Genomic DNA, 12,639 nt, shown 5'->3' with positions numbered 1-12,639 from the left:
CTAAAGGCACAGTTGCCACATGACCAGTTTTCCCGAAAAAACAGGCGACGATTTGTTTCGATGTGCTTCGAGCGCGAACAACTTTTGTTGGATTGGGTTCATCTTGAAACACCCATACAGTCGACTGCTGTTTACGTTCCGGCTCATATTCTATGATTAGTGACCTGTTACAATCTTATATACGTGTTTTGAAGCACCACGATTGTATTTATTGAGCATTTGTTTGCACCAATTGATGCGAGCGTCTTTTTGAGTTTTTGTCAAATTGTGTGGGATCCAACGAGAACATACCTTTCTCACAGCTAAATGATCATGTAATATTTTATATATGCTGGTGGAACTAATGCCTATGGTTGCCTCAATCTCACAGTATGTTACATGACGATCTTGCAGTATTAGGTTTTGCACAGCATCAATGTTTTCTTGAACAACAACTGATTTTGGACGACCTTCGCGAATCTCGTCGGTGAGCGAATGGCGGCCACGATTAAATTCGTTATACCAGCGTTTCACAGTGGCAAAGGATGGGGCTTCATCGCCAAATGTGGAAGTAAGTTGATCGATGCACTCTTGTCTTGTTAATCCACGTCGAAAATCGTAAAAAATCATCGCACGAAAATGTTCACGAGTTAATTCCATTTTTTTGTTGTCGTGCAATCTCCAAGGTAACATAAACAACACAAATGAAGCTATTGACAAAACATTTGAAGTACGTTATGGTCAATAATGCCAGACGATTCCGTGTAAACGTCAAATCGCGCCTAACTTCAATCAGTGTTGCCAAGGCTCAAAATATAAATAGTGACCCTCGTAATACCTGCTTTCGGACACTTAATTTATAAGTGACACACTTCGTTCGGTGGGGACAAGCCACGTATTGTTTGAGAGGAGGGACACATCTCGTTCATATACTAGATACAATCATGGACTATACTTGAAATGTGACGTGCTAAACAATACTTTCGGAGATCAGTTGGACATAGCAATTTTGATATACAAGTTGCATTTTCTCTACTTATTCATTATGCCTCATAGATAATCTCGCAACAACGCAAACTGTTTTAATTGACTCGAATTCATAGTGACTAATATATACTGGACCTACATATTTTAAATGCAAAATCTAGTTGACGAAAATATGCCTCAACACGAAATGAAAATGCAATATTCATTCAATACACTAAAAAAGCTAACCAAAGCAGAATTTTAACAACATTACACACGTAACGTTTCCATCCTCTAACAGGATTTTTGTTGGAGTAAGATTCACATGGCGTAATAGGATTATCATTCACTACTACAAAGCAATAGCTATAAACATGAGATAAACCTGAAATGAGGGGTTAGAATTCACCATAAGAGAACTGCAGCAGGTAAAACAAAACACATATGTAAGGAAGAGGTGTGTAAGTGTAAGTTTCTATGTGAAAATTGACTGAGTGGTAGCACTAGACGGTTTTACGTCAAGGATCCTAGGTTCGAATACCGGTCTGGGCATTGGTGTTGTTTCTGAATGTTCTATTTATTTTATCTTCACTCATCTTCATCGTCGCGATTGCCCGAAAGTGGAAGAAAAGCGACGCTAAATAAAAATAAAAAATATGTGAAAATTAGAAGGTTAATTAAGAGCTGATAGGTAAAATATACTCTATGAGCGATGTTCGATAGAAGTTCTGTTAAGATGTCAAACCTGTAAGAAGCAAATAGCGAAGTTGTGTGAAGGATTGAAGATAAGCTTCGATAAGATGGTCACCTGGATTGTCTCGAGCTGAACCAGTAAATGGGCGATGTTTAATCCCCAAGGCCATTCTGCAAAACGAATGCCAAAAGAGGTTCGTGTGTGGATTTGGTCAGCATGAAATTGTTGGGTGATGATAAGTGAATGGTATTTTTTCTGTTTTCGTTATTTTACGTTGCTTTTCTACCTCTGGATCTTGAATGACGAATAAATTAATTTGGTGAACTGATAAACACAAAAAAGCCAACCCCGTGGCTAATTGGTTAGCGCACGCGCTTCGAAGTAAGGTGAAGATGTGTCATTGTCTGCATCCCACTTCCATCTATCACATCTTCAACCTTAATCATTGCGATTATCCGAGACTGGTAGAACAGTGACGTGAAATAACAAAAATATCACCGTCGGTGTCGATTTCAAAGTTTGAAGTATTGCTGTTTTTGCATTCAATAGCGGCTCTAGATTGTGACAGTGATGTGAAATACTTCTGATTTTATAAGAAATAGTAAAACGGGAAGAGCGATAGATATTCCTCTATTTTCAATTTTCTCTAAAACTATTTTCCCCGACTGTGGTTATAATGAATTCTATGTAGAATGAGAAATATACTTTAATTTATACTAATTTATTCATATGCAACTGATTAAGAGAGCCTCCACGATGGCGCAAGGAAATCGTCGCCGCATTGTAATCAAGGAGTTCTCGGTTCAATGCCCGGTGGAGGCACATAGTGATTCGGATTCTAGTTTAAACTGTAGATCTCGTCCCGGTTTGCCTATTTGTGCATAAAACTCAGACTCAGAATGATTAAAGACTTTTCGAAATATTCTGTCTGTATCGGAATGGCAACTTTCTTCAGAACGAAAATGAATTCGTAAACCAATAATACGCACAGCATACTCCCGAAAGTTGCCAATCGACATGACCTTCGGTACTGAAGTTGTGCGTTGAGAAAACTTTGCTTGAAGCTCCTCAAGCGTCTTATCGCAAATGCCTCGGTGTTCGCAGCATTGCCAACTCATTTTTCGTCGAGAAAATATTTTTTCTCCTAATTCATTTGCTGTTGATTGTACATCCAATGACGATGATCAGTGGCAAATTGATGGTTCATGTGAAGGTGCCGCCCCTCCCCTATTTTAGACATCTAGGGGATCGGCAGTCCTCCACCCCGCCCCCTTAATCCGCCTGTGCTACTGGGCACAGTAACAGCCCCAGAAGAAAAGGAGTGGGAAAGCAGGGGGTGATTTTCTGGAAGGGAGTCACATTTAATGTACAAGTCGCGGACACTTTTGGGTTGTAACAATACCAGTAACGTTCAGTGGAAGTGGAATTGCTACAACACAGAAGTGTCCGTGACTGAACCATTAACGAAAACGCAAAAATACATTAGGCCTGGAGGTAGTCTGCTCCTCTGCCCCCGTCTCCCCCACCCCACACACTGATGACGCCAGTGGGGTACTATTTCAATCTACGAACGTGTGGGTCCCTACCCACTTGCCTCCTGTGTTCAACACAGGAGAGAACTTTTCCAAATAAAATAAGAAAAATACAAAGTCATGAATTGAAACAGACTTCAATCTAACTGACCAAGCACTTGAAAACGTTATGAAAATATTTTATTACCTTCTCCTTTATGTAACTACGAAAATTCTAAAGAGGTTCAAATTGTTAATAACAGACATCTAGACAGATTAATTTTTCGTAAGATAACTAGTTTGTTAGTTTATAAAGGTTAGTGGAGCTGAAAAGAAGGAGGACGGGGAAACACATTTTGTTTTATTTTGTCTGAAAAGTTATTTTTGTTACTGACAATATGCTGTTTGAAAAATAAATACACATTGTCTACTTGTCTACATTATTTTAATATGCAAGAACATTGGCATGAAAAAATTCGCACGCTGTTGTAAAATATATATGTTCTTCACCAAATAACTAAGCACTGTAAGAAAACTTGGGACACGAATTCATTGTTGCAATTTAATTAAATGTTTTGATATTGATACAAAAATAAATGTCAATTCGTCTGTTGTCCGGAAACGATATCCTTTCCCCAATTTTACTGCAATAATCTTCTTAAAATTCAGGTGCAAAAGTTAGTTTTAACTCCACATTATGATGGGATAGGCTAATCGGCTATGGACCTACAGTTAAAGCGGAATCCGAGTCAAAGTGCGTGCCTCCACCGCGGATCCAAACCAAGATTACATCAACATTTGCAGTGGTGTGCTTAGCGGTGGGGGTTGGTGGGTGTTATACCCCCATTTGGGTCAGCATCTCTAAAATAAATAAATACTGGAAAATATTGCAAAATATCAGGCAGACTACTAAACGAGCGACGTAACCCCTTAGAAAATTCTAGTCACGCCACTGGCCAAAAGACAAGCCGAAAGACCATGTTAAAGTCACCTGAGAACTTGCAAGATTGCTGATTTTTATGGTTTCATTCCTCTTTAACGCTTGTATACGTTTAGAATTTGTTGCTCTGTGTGTTGTTTCTTAACTCGATTCCATTGTAGGTCACCCGGTTGTTCTTGCAGACTAAGTAACGAGACTTTAAGTAAGGAGTTACTTTTTGTGTCATTTACGATTCCAAACTACTAATTAATTATTAATGAAATAATGCCTTGATATTTATCCCTTTTGTCAAACTTTATTCTCGACGGGTGCTTCCGGATCTACAAGAAACACAATGAGACAGGTTTTATTGATTTCTCTGAGTAGGACGTATAAGCCTACTTTTTGCTTGTTTCACTTCAAGTCTGACAAGTCCCAACAAGTTACCATGACTGTTTTTTTATTAATTTACTTAATTGAAATAACATTTTCATGGCCTGTTTCTTGTTGTATAATAGCTGTGAAGTCAAAACGATCGATGTGGAAGTCCGATTTAAAGTTCATTATTTTTGTTTTTTAACGTACGAAAGTGTTATTTTCAGATGTCCATTGTTTGCCTTTATTTGTGATTTGTACGTTAGTTATTTCCTAAGTAGTGTGTGTGAAATAAATATTGATTTGCATTTTAACCGCATAGTTGATACAGTCAAGTTCAAAGATTACGTGGACATTAATTGCCCGTCATTATATTCATCTACATCTTACAACCTATGCTCCTACATGTACTGATCTTGTGCTGGAAGGATTCCTGTCTTTACCTTCAGGGATTTGTGGAGGAAAAATTGCCATATTTTAAGGTGGCATTTTCTCGGCATTAAGGTTCGTGCATTTTCTCACTTATTTTATTTTCCCTTCAAGTTATTTTCGTAATTAGTTGTAGTAGTAAGGAATTCTGCTATTTCGTGTAGAAATGGTAATTATGGTTAATGACAACAATACCAGTGCAACATGGCTTGGACCTTTGAAAAATTTATTATTGTGAAGTATGTTTACCGATTTCTTCGTCTTTTTTTAAAAAGAGAGTAACAATTTTTAAAGACAGTTACATTTCATAAATCTAGTTTCCGGTTCCTCTTCTCGAAACCCTTTTTCGATTTTAGTTCGTGGGTAAAAAATTAAGCTACACAATGTGCTGTCAGAATCAAGGTTGTGTGTTTTCTTCCCCTTGTTTGTATTTTGAATACGCTAGAAGTTAGTTTTGGAAGGGGTTCAGCTGCTGAGAAAACTCTGTCGCTCGTTTCAAACAATGTGAAAAATCTGTGTTGCATAAAAGTTCTGTCCAACGATGACTTTTCCTTACTAATCTATCAATACGTCCTGGCTGAGGTTTTCCGTATTGCCATCAGATTCCAGCAAATGTTACTACGGAACCTTCAACGAGGGCCAGGACTCTTCCTTCCATCCTATAGTAACCACATTTCACTGTCAGGGTTTACCCATTTTCCCTTTTCAGTTCACTTTATACACAGATAGGCTAATGGGGCCTGGACCTACAGTTAAAGTGGAATCCGAACCACTCTGTGCCTCCATCGGGTATCGAACCGGAACCCTTGATTACAATGCAATAACGTTACCACTACTCCATCGGGGAGGCCCACATTATTGAAAGAACTCAACTAAACATACGGCCAGGGAATTAGGCGGATGGCAGAAGTTCGCGCTGTTGCCGCGTCGAAGCACAACGCCGTGTGTTCGGAGGTTTAAGAGCAGTCCGACGTGTAGATATGGGACTCCATTTCTGAGGTCTGTATTGAACTTTCAATTCACACGATCACCAGCTCTGTATCGAATGGGACTCAAAAGTGCCCTGGAGAGAGATCGGTCTGACGCTCGAACTAGGCAACGCAGCCCGGTTGACGTTGCCACACAGTGCGCGGGAACCAGCGACTTTTGTCCCGCTCTCGCTTTGCTTTTCCCACATGTGGCACTAGCGCAATTCTGCTAAGCCACCTATTTTCATGGCCGTGCGTTTAGTTAAAGATAACTTATTCTCGTTCACTACAAACGATAATGAAGAAATTAAAACTTGAAGCAATAAACTGAAGAAGGAAGATAATGCAAAACTAAGAATAGAATAAGGCACCGGTGTTCTCGATCTTCTGTGTGTTTACTTTCTAAAGAGATGACCAACGTCAAGATGTACAGTCAACAACGCAAGAGCATTCGTATCTGCAAATAAAGGCCCATGAAACGTCCAGAAACTACTAATCGACCATGATAATACAGCTTAAGTCATTAACAGTACTTGACGTTGATCGAAACGCAATTAACGTGATGAGAAATATTGACTCTGGAAGATAACAGCGCCACCTGGACCTGGCTGTGAAGTAATGAATTGCCGCAAGAACTATGTCCTTGAGAGACCGCACTCAAGTGCTTCTCTGGCGGTGTTTATCTTATTTCCCACCAGTCAGGCCAGCAATTAACTAGTGGTACAGGTGACACAATAACAAACGGAAAAGAAAACGGGAAAATTCGTCTTGAGGTGAAGAAGAGAATGTTCCCACGGAACAATATATATTTAAAAGGTGAAGGTGTTCCCTGTGCTAATATTCCTGTATGTTAAGGGCGTGAGTACGAAGATTGTCAAGCCTGGTGTTAAAGTGATACAGTGCATTGACACAATGCTCCAGCCGCTATTATTCTATAAAATAACAATATGAATCCTTTTATATATGGATTGAATGCGTGTTACAGCGGTACGGTAGGATAATGTAACAAAAAGGAATATTTCCCTAGCACCCTATTCAAATATAACTTTCAAATTCATTTAAAGCATGAAGTCCCGTGTACACAAACACACACACATAAATGGCTGGATTCTCATTGAGTAAGAATCATTGAAAAATGATATTTAAGGGTGAAATTAGTATTTGCCTTTTTGTTATTTAGCGTCTTGAAGATGGGTGTTCATTGCGGACAGTCGCAAAGAACACCCATGTCCAGGCCGGGAATCAAACCCTGGAATTTCGGTGGAGACATCGAAAGTCGATCGAGCAGGCACAGGGTGAAATTAGTGACAGCTCCAGAAACAAAAATGAGTGGGAAGGCAGAGTGGGCGTGAATAGTTTCTGGGGGGAGGCAGTCCCATATATTATACCAGTAAATACCATCTGCAAGTGCGTTATTTGTGCTAAAAGAGCATTTACTTATCTTGTTTGCTGTAGGCACCCTTAGACCCATCTGGCGCCTTCACTGGGCGAAATGTTAGGCAGTAACAATTGAAAGAAGACAACATAAGAATAACAATAAAAATAGAAGAGATAACGTTGATTGATTTCTGGAAGAAAAGACTGTAGAGTCTTATAAGACTTTGTAGCTTTAGGTAACGCAACAAATTTGATTTGAATTTTCCCTTCCATCAGTATTCGCATTTTTCTAGCGCCGCTACACGCGTGTTTCTTCTTATTGTAACTTAGGACCACAATATTATGAACAACTAGTCTTCCCAGTTCACAGACTGCCTGAATTCCTTCCCGATTCGCCGATCGTGACCCCCCCCCCCCTGCGAAGTGTGACAAGTGCAGTCTTCTGGTCATACCAAGACCATGCACTTTCCGCCAAAGGCACTGGTTAAAGTGAAAATTACAGCCTTGTAACTTTCATGACGGGAAGACCTCTCGGGCAGCTTTAACCATCGCCATCTCGAAATCGATCCTAATACATTTTGGTTAGGTTAGATTAGGTTAGGTTAGGTTTCCATGTGGGAATCTCTGACTTCATCAGTGAAAACATGTGCCCGTAGTCTTTGGGGAGGGGAGAAATCTGTGAATATGGAAGAGTTTCGATAAGACTGCACGTGTCACACTCCGCCGGGGTTCATGATCGGTGAATCGGGAAGGAATTCAGGCAGTCTGTGAATTGGGCATGAATCGAACAACTAAGGACTTGATGGTAAAGTGTCTTGCTTTCATTTAGGAAACACGAGTCCGATTTCTGCAATGCATTACGTTTTTCTTCATTAGTGTTGCCCATGGGACGAGACGGGACAGGCTTTTAAAAATTCGAGACGAGACGAGATTGACCATGTGCCATAAGACAAACGAATATTTTCGAGACGAGACAGCATTTCCACGAGACTCCACGAGACGAGACAGGCCAAAATCTCGTCTCGTGGGCAACACTATTCTTCATAGTTACCAATTTAAACAAGGTGTGGAGCCACTTAACCTTTTGTCGAAATATTCCCTAGGAGAAAATGTTTTTTTTTTTTGTTTTTTTTAAAAAAAATCAACTCTATTTATGCGCAGAGGCTAATTGGGAGTGGACCTCACGTTTAATGTAGGATTAGATGCCTTGAAATTTACTATCTCTTATTAAACGTGATGCCACAATACCCGGATATTGAGTACAGGCATTGTTGTACATCAAGTAATCTAGAAAAGTAACAAACATGATTTCATACTTGTCTTCATTTTATATCCCATGCGATTATTTACAGTGAGAGTACAGTAACGGGCAATAAAAATGGCACACCTAGATCCTGAAATACTCGCTTCCCTGCATGGCGTTATGTGTGTTGCCTAACACTACGGCGATAAGTGCATTTTAATAGCAAATTTCCAAAGGCAATTTCTACCACTGCCGAAGAGTTAGGCAACATATATAACGCCTTCAGGAAAGCGAGTAGTTCGAGATCTAGATGCCCCAATTTTATTGACGATGACTGTACCTAGGAAAGGTTGGATATGTTATATTATCCCATTGGCTCGGACACTATACCAGAACGTTGGACAAGAATTTCGCAGGCAAGAAACTGATTGGATTGGATTGATTTCTTGTTTTAAGTCCACTTTATGCACAGTAAGGCTAATCGGGACTGGACCTACAGTTTAAAGTGGGATCCGAACCACTATGTGCCTCCACCGGGAATCAAACCCGGGACCCCTTGATTACAAGGCGACGACGCTACCACTGCGCCATCGGGAGGCCAAAGAAACTGATTATGATGAGCTGCCGAACAAAAGGGAACTCGTGCATTCTTCAATGCTCGAAAAAAGCGATAGCATATATACTGGCTTCGAAATACGCCAAGTTGATACATACATGTGTTACGAGGTAAGTGCCACACGATGATCGGGGTTCAAAGTTGAAGAAAAGTAATTTTTTCAAGACGTTAAAACGATGTTAAAATTACACCATAGTTAATTGATTTGATTGATCGATTGATTTGCTTTATTTTACTTCGCCTTTTGTGCCACCTTTTGCTAATTTGCGAAGATGGAGATGAATGATGTCACAGTGGAGGCGATTAGGGGGGCCGTTGCCCCCCCCCCCCTTTTGCAACTTTTGCTCGCACACTACACTAAACCTCATCTACCAAGGGAAAGTTAACTGTTCTTGCCCCCCTAGTTTTGGCACCTTGCGCCCCTAGTTTAGGAACCCAATCGCCGCCACTGAGTGGTGATATGATGAAATTGATGAATGGACACTCACAAACATCCATGCCCAAGCCAGGATTGAACCCGGGACCCCTGGCGTCGTAGCGCGATGTGCTAACCACTCCGTCACGGTGGCCGGCTACTCTGTAGTTAACTTTTCTTCAGTTTGGACTAGGAAACACCATCTTTAGTTTGCATTTCTTTTGGTCTTTTATGGCTATTGGTCATTTTATAGTATTTTTAGTTTTTATTGCTAAATTTTAGGTTATTTTTTCATAATTGCAAAATTATTTTACAGGTCATTTTTGTAGAATTCTTGGATCATTTAGTTCCAAGCTCTCATGATGGTGTTAACTTCACATAACCAAACAAATCATATTCTGCTGCTATCTATTCTTTATTGATTGATTGAGTTGGTGTTTTAAAGTCCACTTTTTGCACAGTAAGGCTAATCGGGACTGGACCTACAGTTTAAAGTGGGATCCGAACCACCTTGTATCGAACCAGGGATCCCTTGATTACAAGGCGACAACGGCACTGGTTTTTCTTAGCCATTCCATACGAATGCTGAGACGGTAAACACTTTCACGTTAATATATTTCGCCCTTTTATCTTTGCCAACATGTTAACTTGGAGGTACCCATTCGCGACAACGAACTCGACTAACTGATTAATTAATTTCTATGCTTTGATCGATTAAGATAGTGGCGGGTATAGAGAAGGAATTAAATTTTTTATATTTTTCTTATTTTACGCTTTATGCCTCTTTTAAGCTAATATAAATGATTAGATGAAATTGGTGAAGGAACAATCACAAAGAAACACCTCTGCCCAGTATAGGACTCGAAGCCAGAACCTTCAGTAACGAGATGTTGAGTCGATCACTCAAAACCATCCGCCACTTGTAAGGATTATCAGTTGATTAATACATGAAATCTGTTTTACTCCGATTCTGCTGAACACATCATTCGTAGATTTAGCACTCAATGCCCACGAAGGATGGGTAGAAACGTTAGGACAGATTAGATTATCCGAGAGTCTATAATTGTAAGGCTTGGTTTGAGTTTGATTTAAGTCCACTTCATGTACAGAAATACTAATCGGGACTGGACCTACAGCTTAAAGTGGGACCCGAACCACCATGTGCCTCCACCTGGTAATGAACCCGGTACCCCTTTGATTACAAGGCGGCTACGCTATCACTACGCCATCGGGGAGGCCCGATAACTGCAAGAGAAACAAAACTCGTCGTGCGTGCATGGAAGGGGTTTATCTAGAATTTTCCACATGGAGGGGGATGAGTTAATGTTTGAGGGGTGTAAAGGTAAATTTAGAGTGAAATTGACCTTAAATTGGGCCTTTGTGAAAAATGTTTAAGGAGATATTGAAATTTGGGGGATCTTGGGGGTGGGTGGAAAAATCACTGGTGCTTGGGCTGTCAGAAGTCTGTGTGTGGGGAGGGCGCAGAGGTAACATACACTTTAAAGTGCAGGTCTAATCCCGATTAGCCTATCTGTGCTTACAATGGACTTAACAACGAACTCAAACAAATATATAGACCAAAAATAAAGGCCTCTCCCATGGCGCAGTGGTAGCGTCATTGCCTTGTCATCAAGGTGTCCCGGGTTCGATACCCGGTGGAGGTACAAGTGGTTCGGATCCCACTTTAAACTGTAGGTCCAGTCCCAATTAGCCTTACTGTGCATAAAGTGGACTTAAAACACCAAATAGACCAAAAATAAGGATGTTTTATTTCACTGACAACCATCGCGCACAATTGCTTTATTCTCGTTGACTCAAGTTTGATTTCATCAACTTATTAAATGTATCTGTAGATTTAACGATTAAAAGGATAGAAAAATACAAAGTAGGCATACAGATAATACCAGTGTAAACACTGTTCTCACTTTTCTGTTCAAAATCGAAAACACATTACAAAGAACCAGTGATTTAGCAAACTGTCCCACCAAGTGTTTCCCAACATCTCCCAATTTTTTTTCACAAAGGCCCAATTTATGGACATTTTGGTACAAAATTTACCCTTACACCCCATGCATTTATTACGTTACATAACCTCATAAAATATCGAACCACGCGATTTCTGTCAACGAAGGGCAACTAGTAAGCTACTGGAAACAATAGTTTATAAATAAAAGAAAAGAACAAGATTTACAAAATTAGTTTTCTTACCTGGAAAATCTTCACTGCTGGATGAAAACATAACACACAAACCAGTCTCGAAATTGATGGAACGACAAGATGTATTGAACCTGCAGTATTCAATACATCGTTCTAATAGGAGCGTCGAAGGTATCGTGTCCATTAAATCCCCAGGAGCACTATAAACATAGCCCGTCACTAGTTCGAAAGTCAAATTGTCTTCAGCACATTGGCGAACTGTCCTCGCACCCACAATGAAATTCACACCGAGGAGCAACAGCCTTAACGTAAACATGTTGTAGCCGTGGTATCACATTTGATCCTCAATCGTATCCCTTCATCCTCTGCGCTTTCGGCCTCCCTGGAGAACAATGCGACCAAATGTCACAAACTATTACGGATTAGCTCGCTCTAATCCCGGCTTCCGGAGGCCCAACATTTTTTTTAACTGCAAGAGTCAGCTGCAGCCAATCCTATTGTAGCCAGTCCACCTTGACCTGTGACGTCATGATCCACCCGCATTTGAAACCGGTAACTCTCGGTACCATAACGGAAGGCTTCGTTGAGTGCCATGCTCGTTTCTTTGTATGCGCTGCGTTACGTGTTGAAATAAGCTCAGCTTTTTAAACGACGTCGTTTCTACGCCTAATTTTCTGGTTTACGTCTCCAGCACACACACGTACTGCCTGGGGACGCGGAGTAATTTCTCGATGGGGACATTCAACGAAAGTCTCAATGGCGTTTGGTGTTTTCCTTATCGGAGCACTTGCGAGGAGTCACCCAATTAAAAGCATCCCGTCAGTTTGAAAATAACGGCTTATTTTGACGTGAGGGTCAGCAACCTTGGGTAGAGCGAAAATGGGGAACAGTCGGGTGTGGCAGGAAGTGCTGCAGCCTGACCGTAGCATTGTACCTTGAAACAATAGATGGCCTAAGAAGCGGAACAACGGAAAGACTTTTTCTTCTTTC

At 40.5% G+C, this 12,639-nt stretch overlaps 1 protein-coding gene across 1 annotated transcript in view; it reads right to left on the bottom strand.

Annotated features, from left to right (window-relative positions):
• Positions 1–12,048, bottom strand: part of LOC145984003 (uncharacterized) — an 80,107-nt gene extending 68,059 nt beyond the window's left edge. Inside the window, exon 1 of the mRNA XM_083117295.1 lies at positions 11,701–12,048. Within this exon, the coding sequence (XP_082973421.1) occupies positions 11,701–11,965 (265 nt within the window). The 5' untranslated portion in view covers positions 11,966–12,048. The remainder of the gene's footprint in view (positions 1–11,700) is intronic.
• Positions 12,049–12,639: the final 591 nt, after the last annotated feature.

Source organism: Lepisma saccharinum, chromosome 2 (assembly GCF_977018435.1).
Source record: "Lepisma saccharinum chromosome 2, izLepSacc3.1, whole genome shotgun sequence".
Lineage (NCBI taxonomy): Eukaryota > Metazoa > Arthropoda > Insecta > Zygentoma > Lepismatidae > Lepisma > Lepisma saccharinum.
Note: the sequence above shows the minus strand (reverse complement) of the source record. Positions and strands in the feature narration are given on the sequence as shown.